Genomic DNA, 19,654 nt, shown 5'->3' on the forward strand with positions numbered 1-19,654 from the left:
TAGTGCCTTATGTTTTTCGTCACAGTCACGTACTTCCTTTAAATCCAAATAAGCCACAAATTGATCTCGCCATTCCTCCCAACGGGAACTGGTAGATCCGGGTCCGTGTTCGCAGAATGGCACGATATTATACGTTAACTGCAATATACGAAGGTCTATCACATGTGTAACAAACCATGCAGGTTTTGCTGTTTCCATGGTTTCGTATCAAGTGTTATGCAAAAACAAATCTCGAGCAGCTTGTGACCGACTTCGAGATTGTTTTACTTTTGCTATGGTAACCTTTTTCTGTTTGTAATTTTTCTCTCTGTATCTCCAAATAGACTAGGATAACGTATATCCCCTTTATTTGGTATCAGAAACGGACTAGATTTTTTTTTTATAATTCCCTTCGTTTCTTGCTAGGATTAGACTGAAGCTCTTAGCACTTCCTATAACCCGTACAGCGATTTGGAATACGTAGTTCGTTTCGCTTAAACTTCCATAGCAGTAGACTAGAACTCGTAGTTCTCTATACTGAATGAATTTTTTTCTATTATGAGCTGGCTTTTCGCATTAGGAAACCATTCTGAAGCTGAATCACAATTGCTCAATTTGGATTTGCTAATACACTAACACTGAACCTGTTCTGTTCTTTTTTTTTCTTACCGAAGACATCTTGAAAGGATATATAGGTGAAATTTATTTCCTCTTGATGTTTCTCAGGGTTCGTCCAACAAAGCAAAGTCGTTCCTTGAAGTCCTCGTCGCCAAATGTAAGAACTCAATAAAACACAACTTGATTGCTTGGTGTTCAGAACAAAAGTGCTTTATTCATAGCATTGGGTTTCTATGATCATTCTCATAATTCATAGCTTACTACAGATTGTTTATCCTCGCAAAGGGTGAACAATTAAACAAGGTAAGGAACGGCTAATATTTTAAATATCCGAACTGATTCGTAGAATAGAAGTTGCATAGGTCACATCATTTTCCATGGTGCATCCCGATCTATGTTTCTTATTACCCTACCCGACTAACAAAACATCCTTCCCGTGGTAATTGTGAAGATGCAGAGGTATTCTCGGTATTCTGTAGCAACAATTACCACACATTACATTCCCTTCCTTTCCCAACCAACTGTAAGGACTTGGCCGGCGCCGTTATTGATTAAAATGTGTGAGCTGCTGAAACGTGCACTTCGAGAATAGATGGTAAACCCCAACTACTATTCACTTAGATCGAAGGGCAATTAGCACCAGCTCTGATCAATCACGGAGTAGCAACCATTGATATTATGTACAGTCAGTCTACGCTAAGCTAAAAAAACTTTTAAAATGTTTCCCCATTCATCACACTCAGGGTTTGCAGAAATCGCTCTCAATATATAACGAACAACGATAAATAAGAGGTAAAAACTGTTCCGAATCTCAACAAGCCATGATAAAAAATTTATCAAACTTGTATACAAGTGCGGAAAAACAGAATCGGATAGGCAGCCCTGACAGAAAAATGGTGATTCTCGCTTTTTTTTTCGCTCCTTTCGTGTTGGTTACTGCACAGCTGTGTAGAACAAATTGAAAAGCATCATCAGAGCCAGTGCTCCCCGCATTTGGAGCTTTATAAAAGAAATTTATCATGGGGTATAGCATCCCGAATCAGTTCTCTATCATGACAGCTTGCGAAACAAGTCTCTCGCGGTATGCTACATATCGTATATGTATACAGATATGATAAGTGAGAGACTTTTTCTTTTGCTTTAGGATTCAATACCTGATCACACTACATCTTATGTTTCGCTAAAAGGATTCTCACTTTGTATAATACTCCAAGTGGTTTTTCTTGCTACTCTGGGCCCATAACCTGATAGAGTTATACAGGAAGACGAAAATGAAACGCGTCTTGTTTCAAGGACGTGAGATTAAAGAATGAGAATTTTATTTATTCAACATAACAAGGTGACTTTTTTACATCGCTCTACGGAAATGTTGCTATGATGTAGATTATGTTGCTCCTCAGCATCAATTACGCGCGTTCGTTGGGTTGAAAAGACGCTACGTGTGCATCGAACCTAATACTTCTGCTTTTACTGGTGATATCGATTTATGAAGAAATTTACTCTGTCACTTAGACGATTATCCTTAAAATTCAATATTTTCCTCATGAAAAAAATCGACATTTCTGATCAAATGTTTGGCTTTTCGTTCCAGCTCGATATGACTGACTTCTATGACGACGATTACGATCTGGACACCGAGGACGACGATCAAGACTCGGTCGAATCATTTGCCGACGGCGATGACAGCGGTAACGGTGAGTCATAACAGACCAGCTAAGCCCTTTAGCGTGTAGCATTGGTTCAGTTTAATTTACTATATATATTTGTAATTGCTTTAAATTGATCCGAGAAGACAAACTGAAGGTAAACTGAAAAATCATGGAATAGTTGATTGAATGCAAATCGCTCGCTTAGACCGTTTTTATCAGAAAAAAAGATTCGATTTTATCATTTCTGTGTTTATACATACATTGGATAAATTGATTAAAGTTTTGTAAGCGTCGATTTAAGTCGACTGACAATTTGACATGAATAAACGCATTCGTAGAGCTCTATGTTTATTGAATGCATCACAATAACCGAAAAAAAAACTATGACTTAAAATCGATTTAGTTTACGTTTTGTCCCAAATTTACGTTTCACTTGCAGCATACATTACTTTTTTGTACATAATCAAAATTTAAAATTGTTAGTGAAAGAGAATGTGAAACTAGAACGAAACTAAAACGATAAAACTCAACTTGTCGCAATGCTTTGCAATTGGATGTCAGTATCCAAAAATATCTTCTGCAACATACAGATTTACCCTATAGTATCCTATACTAATGAGCCGAGGATTTTTGGAATATCAAAACAAAACAAAATAGCCATAATCGAAACGATTATGGAGTTTAGAATTGGGTCGATTGATTACAAGCGACAGAAGCTTATCATTGGAAAATGTGTAAAACACACGATTGCTTACGTTTTCGAAGAAACGTTTTTTATCGTGGGTTTCAGCAATACATTCTCTATACCACAACCCTGTCAAACAGTTCATGTTGAGTGGATTGATCTAAATAGCAGTACACCTAAGCCAAATGAATAAAAAATGGGACTGTTTCCCAGAAATGCGCAACTCGACTCATACAGTTTTTGTATAATAAATGTTTATGCCATTCTGTGCATCATTTCTTCCATGTCAACGCATCAAACATAGTTTTCGTTCACTTGTAAAATGCAGCGAATTTTCGAAGCAATATAAATAGTGGTGTAATATTGAAAAGTTAAACTGTAAAACATAAAAAAAAGTTATAGGAAAAAAAAAACAAAATACAAGCAGCCCAATTTATCTCGATCTTTTTTTCTCATAGTGAGTAGTATTAAATAAAATGCATCGCGCGTACAGCATCATTAAATGAAGAAACAAAAAAAAACATGTTCAAGCGGTACTTTAATTTAATTTAATTTTTATTTTTTGTTTTTGTAAACAGTTAGATTAGATTTATTGATTTTACATAACCAGAAATACAAGAAATTATTTTATTTTTACATACGCTCGGAACTATCAATTAGTTCTAAACAATCCGAACTTTCCACTGCTTGAACATTAATATGATATAATATCCAGGGAATCAATTTTTCTTGAATGCACGTACGTAACCGAGCAAAGTTGGTTAACATAATGAGAGCAAATTGATTATTAGCTCTGCTGTTGAGATTATATTGAAAACAAAATTTGATGTCAATTGAATTGTTATTCAGTACAAATTGATATCGAAACATGTTCTCAGCATGCATTCCTCAGTTTCATAATGGTAGCAGCTTTACATCAAATTATGCTGTAGAATATCTAAAGTGTGTTATTTGCAAACATTAAAAGCAATCTGCAAACAAAATATGATGTTGTTGACATGAATGCTCATATAAATAATCTAACTGAATACTCATTTTGTTATCAAATTAAGAATCTTATTATATCAAATTTAGTAATCATGTTGATTTCATTAACAGCAAAATTTGTTTTCAGTATGATTTCACAGTAAAAATATGCTCTCATTTCTGCTGTGTTAACCGTTAATACATACAAAACGAGATCAACTAAAGTAATCAAAAAATTGACATCATAAGTGCAAATTTTGATTTTAAACTTTGCTCGGGTGCGAAACAAGCGATAAAAGAGGACCAACGACAAAGCTTTGTTTTTGTCGGAGATAATAATGACAAAGATCCGATTTTTTTGACAGAGACAAAAAAGAAGACAATCTTTTTGCTAACTTTTCATCCTGTTATTTTGCATTATCTTTACAACAAATCTCGGTTTTGTTCTATCACAGTTTCTGCTTTTATAGAAAAAATATTCGATATCTAACTTTGATTACGAAAATAGCATCGTATTCTCGGAAATATCAGAGTATGCAAGGGAAATGATTCTTGTCATATTTTGTTCGGGTTCTGATAAAGGCTTGTTGTGAAGTGCGTTTGTCGGTAACAAACTCTGTTGATGACAAAGGGTATATTGTTAGGCGTTGCTCGAATATTGATTCCCTGATAATAGGGTAAAATGCCCAATAGTGTGTAACTATTCTCCTATGACGTCCGTACGCCTGCGGAGTGGACGTCCTTACGTCTCCCTCACTAGCTCTCTTTGCTCATAACTTCTCAGGGTCGGCACGACACCTGCTTGGGGGAACACACGACACATAAACCTTGCAGAAGCGGACTCGACAAGAAAGTCAACGGACTGGCATGCTACCTAGGGCTGAGTGGTTAATTTAAAAGATTTTTTTAAATACATTTTACTTTGTTTATTGTAGGTTCATTTGGTAGGGTTAGTTTTGGGAAGGATTAGAATTCTTTTAGTCTTTATTTAAGTGATTTTCTTAATATCTAAAGAGTTCATCACTGCAGGATTAGAATTCGGTGCGGCCGTTTACTGACGTTGGGTACCTGATGGTGTATTCATGCGACTAAGGAGATGCGCTGGTGACATACCTTGGGTGGCGTTCCACGGGTTCATACGCCCGGAACGATGGAATGGGTTCAATGGGTTGGCTGGCCCGGAAGGAGGGCCAAGATGAAGCCGACGGTGAACACGTGGCGTCGCTTGGTTGTTCGCCGAAAGCGTTTGTAGAGTTGGCTGTCTCGGAACAAGGGGCAGGATGCATGCGACGGCGAGGATGTGGCGACACCTAGTAGGTCGCCGGAGGCGTTCAATGGGTTCGTAGACTCGTTAAGTGGCTGGGTTCTTTCGACGGGTCTGTTGGCTTGGTCGGCGTCCGACGGGTTCGCTGGCCCGTTTCCCGGAGCAGATGTTGGTCGTGTCAATTGGCACGTGGCTGGTAGGCGTACGACGGGTTCGTAGGCCCGTTTCCCGAAGGAAAGGTTGGACACGCAGAAATATGGTGGCTTGCTTGGCGTGACGGGTTCGCTGGCCCGTTTTCCGGAGCGGATGTGGGTCTCGCAGACTTGGTAGGGTTCCTACGGGTTTGCCGGCACGTTTCACCACGGAGCTGAGGTTAGATATCGACAACTTACACGTGGCTTGGAAGCGTCCGACGGGTTCGTAGGCCCGTTTCTCGAAGGAAAGGTTGGACACGCAGTCGTATGAAGGCTAGATTGTCGTCCGACGGGTTCGCTGGCCCGTTTCCCGGAGCGGATGTTGGACTCGCAGACTTGGTATTGGCTTGGTTGTGGTCCGACGGGTTTGCAAGCACGTTTCATCACGGAGCTGAGGTTGAATATCGAGAACTTACACGTTTACAACCGCTCGCGTCAACTCTCTCCCACTGACCCCTTGATTAAATCTTTTTTCCCCTCTTTCTTCGCTGCCCCTTTCGTTCAGTCTGAGTTGTACGCAGGATTACTCAATACGGTTTAACTATGACATAAACTAACGAAATGTGTCCGAAAACCAACAGATTAGCTTTGATTTACGTTGATATTTATGTTTTAATTTTTCATGATGCTAGCTGTTTATGTTCACATCTCGTGACATTGTTGCCAGCTGTTCAAACACACCAATAGCATAATTGAAATTTATTAAAATTGAAAATTATTTAAATTGAAATTTATTGCGTTTTCTTTTTAAGACGTTCCAAGACGTTCCAAAATATAATAATGATGATATATTTATGACATTAATAGATAACATGTTGGAGGGAGATTTATTATTTTTTCGATATTTTACATGTTTTCACTATGATTTCACAGAATTTCATGTTGACATCACTGCCTGCTGCGATAGGTAATGATCAATGACTGCTTGCATACGACGCTGCCGACGACGAGCAACCGACGACGTCGTTGGCATGTGCGGTGGAAAGAGGAAAATTTTTCCCTCAGTTTTATTTTCATTGAATCGATGACGGGCTTGGTAGTCATATGGCTACTGCTTTTGCCTCATACGCAGGTCCGTTCCATTTTCCTACTTTGTATCTTTCTCTATATTTCTCATGTTCTAGCAATCGCTAAAACTGGAAATGGACTACCATACCGTTTCCATTACTATTCCTACACCTTCAACTTGAGTATTCTAACAGTAATCTGCTAGAATTGGAAATGAACTATAGAACTCATTTCCTACATCCAATTAGAAATTCCATCAGTTGATTTCTCCTATCTATCACATTGGCAGCTCGTTAACCAAGACGGACCTCTGCCTCTCGAGCCTAACCCAAAAAATCCAACAAATTCCGCATGAACTCGTGGCAAGTGCAGAGGTATATTCGGCTTGCAGTGGACGAGTGATTGCATCATCATTTCCTCCCCTTTCCCTACATTGACTTGCATTCTGACGTGGCAGGCGCCAGTATGACCTAACAAATGAGATCACCAGTACTTGTACATTGAAGATGTGTGCTAGTCCCAAGCAAACATCTGTTGGTTCCCTATGCAAGAACAGCTGATCTGGTCATAATGGAGTAGCAACTACGAGCAGTCAATCAAGCTCAAGCTCAAGCTCAGTTTTATTTTCATTGAATCGACGCCAAATGTGCACCAAATGATTCGATTATTTTGTCAATAAGTAGGTTTAGGTTCAAACTTAGTTCTGATACTTTTTCTTGTTAAATGGTGGTCAGGTTTGGTTTTTTATAATAAAACTAATTTGATCGGTGCTATTCTCAGTGAGGAGGTGGGTAATTGTAAGATTGTGTTGGTGAGCCGCAGGGTAGCCATTCTGAATGACACCGTAAGAGGCCTTAACATTTCAATGTCTAACTCAATTCGCCCTATAGTAGACCCCCTGGGAGTCCATAATAGGAAATTGCTTCCCTATAGTCGACACTTCATTCGATTTTCATGTTCCGTTTCGGGACGTTCTTCTTCCCTATTATGGACCCCCAAAATATTCCTATAATGGACACTTTCGTGTTTATTTTTTATAGAATTGTAAAAAATCATCTAATTTTACTTTCCCTAGCATTTCCAATGCATGTAATCAAATCATAGGACTGTAGGGTAGGTTCTCCCGATGGAATTTCATAACAAAATGTTTACATTGTGCTTGAATAATGCAAAAATAGCTGAAGGGTCCACTGTTGGTCGGGGATCCACTATTGGACACTTTACCCTAGCTCATCTCTAAGGTTCTTTTATTTTGTTAGATTTGTTCACCTTTCGTTATGCTGCAGTCGCCTCTCTTCATCTCGATATTGAAGGGACCATCGAGATAAGAAGAGATCGAGGAATGGAAGGAAATTTGAAATGGGTACTAGATTTAAAAAAGCTCATTTCCGTGAAAAACGACACTAAAACAAAATGTCATTTGCTATTTTTTGTGTGTTTCGGTACAATCAATCTTGGACAAAATTTATAATGTTCTGAAAACTCATATGTGAATAGGGGCCACCCACAAAGTACGTCACGCTCCTAGGGGGGAGGGGGGGTTCCGAGCAGCGTGACGACTTATACAAAAATTTTAGAGGTTTAATACAAAAAGTGTGACGAAGGGGGGGGGGCAAAAATCTCCAATTTTTGCGTGACGTACTTTATGGATATTCCCATATGTAAATTTGATGTGTTTGTTACTGTCCAAAGATGGCCTAGTAGTGATGTGCTTCAGTAAAGGTACCGCAAGTATTAGTCGAAAAAATAACGTAAACATTGCCACCCACAGCGGGTGGGCCGAGTGAAACGTCACGCCTGATATGAAAAATGTTCTGAGTATGCTAGACGTGACGTCACATTCGATCGCCATCGGCAGTAGATGCATAAGTATTCGATTGCTAATGTCGTTCCTGTTCGCGTGACTAACATCTAGGTCACTTTGATCTGGCAGCCAAAGTACCGGTACTACAAGTTTCAAGCCAATGTTGATGATGAAACCAAACATGTACTACAGCATGATGCATAATAAACGGCCAACCCAAGTAGCACATTTGTCACATATCAGTCACTGTGACTCATATGCGACTAAATCCAGTCATATTGGAGTTGCTGCAACCAAATCTATCTGAACTGTGCTACTAGGGAAGTTAGGCTTGTGGGAGCATATTTTGGCAAAATGCTTTCAATGACTACAGCGCTACTAGCGTTCTAGTACTTATGCTTCTACTCCATCGGCCATCTTCGGCAATCCAGCTGAGAGTTTCTCTCTCAAAAGAGCGAATGTTCGTTGAACAAATACTACTTTATGGTTTGGACCACACCTGTAGTAAAGCACATCGGCCTAGTAGCCTAGAAATTTTTAACACATAGACATAGGGAGAGAGAATTCTGAGCAAAATATGACCACACCATATCGAGATAGTGAGATATCGAGATAGGGAGAATATCGAGATGGAGAAAGCCCAATTGCATGTAGATTGAATGGACCGAGAAAACTAACGATATTCGGAGAGATATCGAGATATAGGATATCGAGTTGTAGAGAGTCGACTGTATTTAAGGCTCAAATTACCGTCATCCAGTCATTGACGAGAAAGACAGCCACGTGCTCGTACCACCCCTCAGTAATAAAACCACCCACCGAGGAGAAAAAGCAGTTTCCAGCTGGATGGGAGAAGTATTTTTGTTTCAAAACTACATCATCCAATAGCGAAAACATAATTATATCCGGCGGATGCTTCATTTGGCTGTATTTCGCTTTGGTTTTCAAAAAAACTGCCTTTTGCTACATTTTTTCCCAAGAGGGGAAATCGACGATTTACTCTCATGCTCTCTTATATAGGAGAGAGCATCGCGCATGAGTTTTTCACGCAGAATCGCATCGTTTCGCTCATTCGCCGAAAAATGTTTTCGCACTAAAAAGTGTAATAATCGAAGCGTATTTTATTTTCAGGTATGGATTTGTTATCCATTATTTTCATTTAACGAAGAAGAACACGCAAAAATCACGCAATGATGTAAATCGCGTGTCTAATCATGGACGATTCTCTCATGAGTCGGGTGAGGTTTGCCTCACGCTTGATTTGAATCGTGGATAAGATTTGAGAATTTGAGTTTTTACCAACTGAAGTGCGCCGTATTCTATACGATTCATAATATTTTCTTCTTTAAATATATGATTTTGTTTGTAATTCTTGCGTAAGCTTCACACAGCTGTTTTCTAGCTTTTTACTGAGTATTTAACGCAGCATCTTCCGCTTAAAAATCCAAAAGCATCATAGTCTGCCTCTTCACGTTTCATGCCCGTGTTTCCCCACAGGAAGAACTAAGGTATGTATTATAAAAAGCGAATTTCGTTTCCGTCTGATTTCCGTACGAGACCTAACTTATGACTAAAACTGGTTACACAAGCCGGATGTAACCCTCATTCCCAGCAAAAATACTTCATAGGAAACATCATAGTCAGTCTTTACAAGCATTAAAAGTTAAAACAGAATTCTACGCCTTCAAACATATCTCCTTAAGTCTCTTCACGCAACCATATACTTCATCTTGGCAGAGCTCACGCATATGCTCAAGGGTTTTGCAGACGAAATCAATCCACTTTACGCAACAAAGTTTTGAATTCCCGTGCAAAATTGATGACGGGAAATTCTAATAGAAACCCAGGTTCGCGGGTTAAAAATATTACAAACGCTCAAAATCCGCAATCGTTTGCCGGACGAGCAATTCATAGCAACCACATTCAACGAACAAATTTTGCTCCTACCTTTCACCGGGTTACGAACAGTTCGTCTAATTAAAAATTTTCAAACAAATCTACCTTTGCAAGCATCGCTGCTGGCAGATAAAATTTCGTTTCGGAAAATTTACCGACGATGAATGATTTTCATACCCATCTTCCTGTCGAAATCCTTCGACAATTGATTTAGTTTTAACAGATTCAAGTCAGCTGTGTGACCAATTGGTAATTCTTGCTGACTTTGACTCTGATCACCTTCCTGTGACGTTTGAAATCTCACAAGAAGACGGATAAAGTGAGATCTATCACTCAAAATAAAAAAAAATATGAAAGCCCCAGAAGGAGGAGTAGATTTTTTTATGAGCGGTACATTGATACAATATGATTGATGCATACAACGGTAGCCTTTATCGGAAGAACGATTTTTGCCTTTCTCGTACAACTAAGTTGTACCGAAAGGCTATCATTTCAGTCCAAAATCGAACTTTTTATAGAAGACTCGAAGACCCGTAGTGTTTTATATCAATCGACTCAGCTCGACGAACTGAACACATTCCTGTCTGTCCGTGTGTGTGTGTATGTGTGTGCACAATAGCTAAGTAAAACATAAACACTTTTCATATAGTAATCCTTAACCGATTTCCTCGCAACAAGTTGCATTCGACAGGGGACAAAGCCTTGTTGATCACTATTGAATTTTATAAGGATCGGTCATTGCGTTTAAAAGTTATGAAGAAAATGGTACATCGGACCATAGAAACCCCGTATAAGGTTGGTGTCTTAACTAAATGCGAGAAAGGCACCACCCACGCTAGGTGGATTAATCTGGGTTTTTAAATACCGAAATGCTAGAATGGCACAGCTTCTAAGCCATACCAAAGTTGATGGTTTGTGATATTATGAATCTTGCATGTGTTGTCTTCGTTTTGAGATGTTTTTATTCGAGAGTTTCAAAAAGTCTTAGCCACGACATATATTATACAAGGTAATCACATCATCTCAGTATTCTGAAGGAGTTCCAGGAGCAATTCGTAGATACCTACCAGAAGCAATTCGTAGCACTCATGGTGGTGTAAAGGACCGACTTGAAATCCATGGCAAATTCCAGCCAAATTACCAAATAACTATCGAAAGAATTAATTGTTAAATTTTATCTTGTCGGTTTCAGATATGACAGATATGGATAATTCATTTAGCCCTCCCGTCATGCAATGTATAAAAATAACTTAAAGATTATTTTCTAATAAAATCTGATAATTTTAGTGTCCGTCCCTTCAACCGGAAAAAATCCGGGAATCTAATAATTGATTCTGAATGGACACAGATTCTCGTATTTGACTATTCTAAGACGCTCTTACTGTTGAGATTGAAATACGTATCTTAAAGGTTACCATGTTCGTAGTTCAAATGAATAGTATTAAATCGTCTTATGAGAGGGTCCACGTGATCTGATCTTCTTTGTCTTCAAAGCGTGTGAAATGACGATACTTTACTTGTCCTGCTTTTTACGTTATCTATAAATCAACAAGGGGTGAATCGAATTTGACATTACTGTCTAAATAAGGCCGTTGCAATTTAATTAAAATTATGTCCTACTGGTCTCCGGAAGCTCACGCCGGGATAATCAAAAGTAAATTTTAAAATAAAAAAAAACAGCCTCGGATTTGTTAAAGAATGTATTGAAAATTTTCAAAATAATCTTAATTTCATTTTGTTGCACCCCCAAAATATTTTTTTTTTGGGCAAAAAAATCAGAGGGGGGATACATAATTGTTTTTAAATATTTGTATTGGCCTAATATATAACAATATCCGGTGATTTATCTTAGTAGCCATGAATTAGAGTCTACCTATGGATCTGTCATATTTTGTCATACATTTATTCTTCTTTGCAAGTTCCGTCCCAGCATTTGATCACAGAACTGTCCCGATTTGATGCTGTAGTTGACTGAACAGAACTGTAGGCACTGTCCGGGAACATACTACAGTCGCCTCTCCACATCTCGATATTGAAGGGACCATCGAGATAGGGAGAGATTGAGGAATGGAAGGAAAATTGAAATGTATACTAGATCCAAAAAATGTCGTTGCTATGAAAAACGACAACAAAACAAATGTCATTTCATGTTGTTGATCTGTTTGTTATGGTCCAAAGATGGTCTAGTAACCCAAAATTTTGAACATATCGAAATAAGGAGAGTAAATGCAGAACAAAATATGATCAGAACACATCGAGATAGATAGATATCGAGATAGGGAGGTTATCGAGATGTAAAATGCCAAAATGTATGTAGATTGAAGAGACCAATGAAACCATCGACATAGAGAGAGAGAGAGAGAGAGAGAGAGAGAGAGAGATATCGAGATATAGAACATCGAGATGTAGAGAGTCGACTATACAACTTGACCCACTTAAAAAACTCTTCTTCATAAATTAAAAATAAATATTTTTTTCTTGCATTATTATTTGTACCTACCTAATATGCGATTCGCACATCCCATTATAGTACAATTTGGTAAAAAAATGATTTATAAATGATTCAGTGCAATGAAAGACCGAAAGATCTTTTTGGCTGATACCGAATTTAGGATATTCAGTCCCCATTATTTCTAATGAGATTTGTGAAGGAAATTATTTTCTACTTTAAATTAACTCCACAACGATATTCACTCAAATATAGTGTTGCTATTGAATCCTCGATAAATATAACTGAAACCTTGCAGTTAATAACTGTCTTCTTCTTCTTCTTATTGGCATTACATTCCCACACTGGGACGGAGCCGCCTCGCAGCTTATTGTTCATTAAGCACTTCCACAGTTATTAACTGCGATGTTTCTAAGCCAGGTTACCATTTTTGCATTCGTATATCATGAGGCTAGCACGATGATACTTTTATGCCCAGGGAAGTCGAGACAATTTCCAATCCGAAAATTGCCTAGACTGGCACCGGGAATCGAACCCAGCCACCCTCAGCATGGTCTTGCTTTGTAGCCACGCGTCTTACCGCACGGCTAAGGAGGGCCCACAATAACTGTGGAAGTGCTTAATGAACACTAAGCTGCGAGGCGGCTCTGTCTCAGTGTGGGGATGTAATGCCAATAAGAAGAAGAAGATATTCATTCGTTATTTGTTCCAATGTAATGTAAGAAATTGCCGACGTTTCCTTATGCTCATTGCCAGAGGCTATATGGGAAACAGTTTGCCTTTTTTTTTTATTAAATTGTTATTGTCAAATAATTATTAAAAATATCGATATGGTTCAACAAACATCGCTCTGTTTGCATGGCATTACATTTTCCTGCATGATTTTTTGAAGGTTCCGGACTTCCAAAGTAATTTCCGTCATGTGGATAGTACCTCCATTTTTTTCCGATGACAACAACTGCACCTTTGAATATTGCTGAAGTAGGGAAAAATACCCAAATGCGTACCCCAAATTTTTTATTGCCGCCTATAAGAAGACGTATAGTAAAGTTATTGTAGGGGAAGGTGGGTAGACTTGATCCCCGGGGAGACTTGATCACCCCCTGTTTCATCGAGAACTAAAGTAGTTTTGTTCTAGCGTATTTTTTAGTATAGATCCTCTAGACAAATGACCTTTATGTGGTGAGTTATTTTTTGGATTGACAACCTTATTTATTCTGCAGGGCGGTTTGTATGTTTTGACCTTCCTAAAGATTTTTTTTATTGGCCATGCAAAATTTGAATAACTTTTCATAACAATGACCAAATGCTTTCGTTTTTTCACAGCACAAAGCCATCAATGTGCTTAATGATTTGTACTGATGAAAATGTCAACATTCTATCAAAGTTTTAGGATATTTGAATTTGAAGTTATTGCCTCAATATGGGGACATTTGATCCCCCATTAGACCATCCATACAAAAATTCGGCGAAAAAATTAAAAAAATATATAAATCTGTTCTCAGGCTTCTAATTTTTTGTAGATTTGACAGATTTGATGAAGGGTTGGCTGGAAAAATTATTTCTTGCGTAGATATCATAGAAAGGGGATCAAGTCTCCCCAAATTTTAAAATTGCATGTGCTGTCGAATTGAATAACAAAAATCGTTCATGTATACGCACAGCAATTCGAAAATTGCGCGTATTTTGAAGGAAAAATATTTAAGAAATCTGAGAGCACCTTTCTAATTTTATCAAAGCAAGTTCTTGGAGAGAGATCAATTTCCCCCGAATATTTTAAAAGTGAATTTTTGACATCACTCTAAAAATCGATTGTGTATCAATAACAACAAATATTTAAGGACTGTCATACATCAGTAAAGTTAAATACTATATTCCTTAGAGAGTATGTGTGGAAATCGCGTATGTTTATTTATTTTTGGCAGTGATACATCGGAAATCAGAAAAGGGGATCAAGTCTACCCAGTCTCCCCTATATTTATAAAGAAATCTCGCTTAACTTTTCAAAAGGTCCTAAGTAACATTTTTCATGAATTAATTTGCATTGCAATCAATAGAAAAACATGAAAGCTTTCGATTGCAGTACTCAAATTAATTCATGAGAAAAATGTTACTTAGGTCCTTTTGAAAAGTTAAGCGAGAAATCTCGCTCTTAGTTTCATAGGGGCGTAACTGTATAGATCGATTTCTCTTCGTCGATGTTTTCTTTTTATTATTGTACAGAATTGCGCTAGTTTGTCGATGATTTAATTGTTTGGTGTGATACAGGATGATTGTATTATACTCCATTCTACAATGGTCTGTCAACAAATACCTATTTGTCCAAACTTTGATTAAATGTTTTAATGGGATTCAAATTATTCCGAGAGTACCCATGAACAGCATCACAATTGAAGTTGATTTCAACTAATTAATGTCTTGTTCATTCTGTCTAATTAGTCTTTTGCATGCTTGCGGAAGTAACCCGCTCTAACACTCTTTATCCTGAAACAGGAAGGAGGAAAAAATCTCTTTTAATCCAGCTAATATAAGCATCATGCTTTTTTTCCCTGCTGCTCTTTATCTGGTTAACAATGGCTTGTTGAAACAGAGAAGCAACTTTGCCTCTGTGAAGGCTGAAAGATAGAATATAACCCGAAGCACTTGGGAGTGTGCATCGCCAGTCGCTGGTTCGGATACGGATTTAAAAATGGGAAAATGGGAGCAGAAGCACAGATTTCAAGCACTATTACCGTTTCAAGAGAGACAGGTAGAACGGATGCGGTGGTCTATATGCCAGGAAAATGTGGAGATGAAAAAATCCTCTTCATAAGCATAATAATCGCCCATTCCCACACATTTCAGAGTTTTTGTAGCTTTCCTGAAGTCACTAGAACCCTACTTTCAACGTCGTCCCCATCATCGTCATCGTCATGTGCTCAATGAAGATCGCACAAAACGTGATTGTGTGTGGAAGTTGGGTATTTGAGAGTAGAAACACGACCGACAGCACACGGTGTCTTTAGTAAAAAAAATCTAGGAGTATAATTTAATAAATAAATAATATACGTTTAGGTACCATTTTTAGCCTATTTTTTTGAGTGTCCGAATTGTGGTAAACTGTACGATGGTCATGCGACACTACATTCCAAAATTACAGGCTAGAAAAAGAAACGATCAAGACGCGATTGTCAAGAAACCAAGTTTAAAGTTGACGAACATAAATCATTTGAATTTTTTGAATTTCACATAATTTTTTTCTGTCATCGTACGTAGTCGAAATTTTGGTTTTTAAATTCGATGAAAAATTGTTTTCGTCATAAGAATTTTTTTTCAAAGTCTCAAAACAGTTGATTTTTTTTTCAAAAAAAATAATTCTCAATATTTCATGCATTTTGAGTCCTTTGGCATCAAAAAAACAAAAAAAAAATTCCCCTTGCGAGAAAAAAATTGAGTTTTGATTAATTTTGAGCACCCCTAAATCATGTCCGATTTAGCTCAAATTTTGCATAGGGGGATATTTTTGGCTACGAAAACGTTTGCGTGTCGTCCGGTGTTAAAATTCGATGAAAAAAATTTTCATCATCTGAAAGTGAAAGTCCCAAAAATGTTTTAAGAGAAAAAAATCCATTTTCCCCAGATTTTTTTTTAAACATCAGATCTAGACGTTTCATACTTTTCAAGTCATTTGGCATTAACAACAAAATTCGATTTTCCACTCTTCCTTTGGTCTCCCTTGGAAATATTTTCATACTTAAAAATTTCTAATTTTTGATGAATTTTAGGCACCCCTAAATGTCCGATTGAGCTCAAATTTTGCATGGGGTCATATTTTGGGGTAATGAAACTTGTAAGCAATGTCGTATTTTGAAATTCGGAAATGTCATTTTCATTGGCACCCTACTGGGAACTGTTGTCCTTTTAACATCAGGGTGCCTCCTATGGGGTCTGCCTAGGATGTGCTGGAATTTGACAGTGGGCTCTGTTGAACTTCTATGAAAAGCTGCATGTGTCCGCAAGCAGGCCCTATCAAAGCGACCGTGTGCCGCTCAAAGCGCACTAGCCTAGTCCTGGTGTTGGGTGGGACTTTAAAGAAATTTGGCCCTAATGATCGAGCGTCTGTTCACCAAGGAGGTACGACTCCAACAGCGTATGTTCTGGCATCCAGTGGCTGAGTATGAAATGCTTTTCCCCGGAAGCTATACCTAAGATGGCAGCCCCATCCCGGTGTATAGGGACCCTTGGGCCAACAACCTCACGAAACATCAATTTGTTCGAGAATCCGATAATGAAAGAATACGGACTGATTTTACGGCGACGACTATTAGCGCGGACACGAATAGGAACATGGAACGTTTTAACCCTAGCCCAGCAGGGTAAATTGGGACAACTTGTCAATGAGGCACGCTACATGAAGCTTGAGATCCTTCGACTGAGAACACAGAACGCCGTTGGGACAAGTTCTGCTCTGCCAGATTTAGAACACGAGTCCGAAACCTTACTATAATCCAATGTTATGCGCCAACTCGAACCATGAGCGCATTATGGTACGCCATAGTCTCATAAATGACATAAATGAGCGAAAACGGAGAACTTTTCGCAGAATTCTGTGGTAATAACGGCATGGTGATCGGGGGATCGCTCGTCTCTCATCGACCGGTTCACAAGGTCACGTGGGTTTCCCGTGACGGCTTTACAGAAAATCAAATCGACCACATGTGCATCAGCCGAAATTAGAAACGGAACCTTCGGGATGTACGGAATAAACGTAGTACCGATGCCGATATCACGACTGATAATAACCTCCTTATCGGCAATATACGCCTGCGCATTTCGCGGATTCGTCGGCAGGAGGAGAGAGTTGGGCGACGGTTCAACACCGTTGGACGGCCGTATTTATTCTGTTCACCGATGCACCGCCACTTCCACTATTCAACAAAGTCTCGAAGTGTCGCTTCTACCTGGCAACTTCGGTTTTATCTGTCAACAAATTCCCTTGTTGGTCGTTGCACATGACGGGCTATGGCCAAAGCATGAAATCGAATAAATCCCCATGGTTCGATCGCATATCAGCCGAGATGCTCAAAGTTGGGCCCATGACATCCGCTCAACTACTGCATCGTTTATTTCGTAATATTTGGGACACTGCAACTTTCCCGGTCGACTGGATGCAAGGTATCTTAGTGAAGGTGCCCAAAAAGGGTGACCTGACTGTATGCGATAACTGGCGAGGCATTATGTTGCTGTGTACCGTTCTCAAAGTTGTATGCAAAGTTATCTTAGGCTGGAATCAAAAGAAGATCTATGCGACTCTCCGGCGGCAGCAGGCCGGATTCCGTACCGGAAGATCATGTGTAGACCAAATTGTCACGCTCCGTACAATTCTGGAGCAGGTCAACGAATTTCAAGAGTCCCTTTACTTGGTATTCATTGACTACGAAAAAGCATTCGACCGTCTCAATCACGAGAATATGTGAGGCGCCCTTAGACGCAAGAGGGTTCCTGAGAAAATCGTCGGCCTCATCGAGGTATAGTACGAGGCCTTCTCGTGTAGAATGCTGCACAATGTGGTCTTGTGCATCCCGGTCGTAGCTGGTGTATTCTATCACCGTTACTGTTCCTCATCGTAATCGACGAGATTCTGGTAGGTGCGATTGGCCGTGAAATAAACCACGGGCTGCTATGGCAGCCTAAACACCTGAACAACTTCGAATTGGCTGATGACGTTGCACGTTCTGATATGCAGAGTAACAACGACCTTGCTGATCGCTCCTCTTCGGCAGGTTCAGTCATCAACGTCAACAAAATCAAATCGTTGGATGTAAACACGGTGACCTTTTCCAGTTTCACAGTAGCCAGGCAATCAGTGGAGAATGTTGAAAGCTTCCTATATCTTGGTAGCCAAATGGCCAAATGGCGCGATCAAGAAAGCAAGGGCTGCCTTTGCGAGTTTAAGAAATATCTGGAAAAACAGGCAGATAAGTGAACGAACCAAAATACGAATTTTCAACTCTAACGTGAAATCTGTACTGCTATACGCTAGCGAAACGTGGTGTGTATCAGTGGAGAACGCTCAACGACTGCAGGTGTTTGTCAATACTCTACATATGCCTGCGGTATATAATTCAGGCCTGGTGGCCTCAAAACTGGATCTCAAACATCGTGCTCTATCGTCGTTGTCACCAGAGACACACACAGACCACAGACCCAGGTGGTGGCGAATGTCTCAATAAAGAAATAAAAGAAGTCGACCGGAATCTAACCTGGCAACAGGTCAAAGCGATAGCTGGACATCGCTCAGGATGGAGATCTTTCAAGTCGGCCCTTTGCACCACCGGAGGGGGACAGGACCCACAAGTAAGTAAGTAATTAGAAATACACTAAACATCCGTAGGTAGTAGGTACTTTCTACGGGATAAACTCACAAAAAAAAAGCTTTTTTGTCCACCTCATTTCAGCCCGGGCTTTGTTTTTGTCGGAGATAATAATAACTTTTAAACCCGTTATTTTGCATTATCTCTACAGCAAATCTCGGTTTTAGGCTGTCATAGTTTTTGGTTTTATGGAAATATTCGAGAATCTAACTCTGATTACAAAATTAGCATCGTCTTCTTCTTCTTCTTCTTCTTCTTCTTATTGGCATTACATCCCCACACTGGGACATAGCCGCCTCGCAGCTTAGTGTTCATTAAGCACTTCCACAGTTATTAACTGCGAGGTTTCTAAGCCAGGTTACCATTTTTGCATTCGTATATCATGAGGCTAACACGATGATACTTTTATGCCCAGGGAAGTCGAGATAATTTCCAATCCGAAAATTGCCTAGACCGGCACCGGGAATCGAACCCAGCCACCCTCAGCATGGTCTTGCTTTGTAGCCGCGCGTCTTACCTCACGGCTAAGGAGGGCCCTAAAAAAAAAATAGCATCGTATTCTCGGAAAAATCATAACATGCAAGCTAAATGATTCTTGTCATATTGTGTTCGGGTTCTGACAAAGGCTTGTTGCGAGGTGCGTTTGTCAGTAACAAACTCTGTTGACGACAAAGAGTATATTGTTAGGCGTTGCCCGAATATTGATTCCCTGGTTCCCAGTAATGATGCAATCGTTTTTATTCATTATTTTGAAATATTGGAATAAGAAAACTGAACGTTTGGACCTCC

At 39.2% G+C, this 19,654-nt stretch overlaps 1 protein-coding gene across 1 annotated transcript in view; it reads left to right on the forward strand.

Annotated features, from left to right (window-relative positions):
• LOC134211938 (ubiquitin-conjugating enzyme E2 R2-like) overlaps positions 1 to 3,571 on the forward strand; it is a 59,992-nt gene extending 56,421 nt beyond the window's left edge. The window contains exon 6 of the mRNA XM_062689352.1: positions 2,189 to 3,571. Coding sequence (XP_062545336.1) covers positions 2,189 to 2,302 — 114 coding nt within the window. The 3' untranslated portion in view covers positions 2,303 to 3,571. The remainder of the gene's footprint in view (positions 1 to 2,188) is intronic.
• Positions 3,572 to 19,654: the final 16,083 nt, after the last annotated feature.

Source organism: Armigeres subalbatus, chromosome 2, assembly GCF_024139115.2.
Source record: "Armigeres subalbatus isolate Guangzhou_Male chromosome 2, GZ_Asu_2, whole genome shotgun sequence".
Lineage (NCBI taxonomy): Eukaryota > Metazoa > Arthropoda > Insecta > Diptera > Culicidae > Armigeres > Armigeres subalbatus.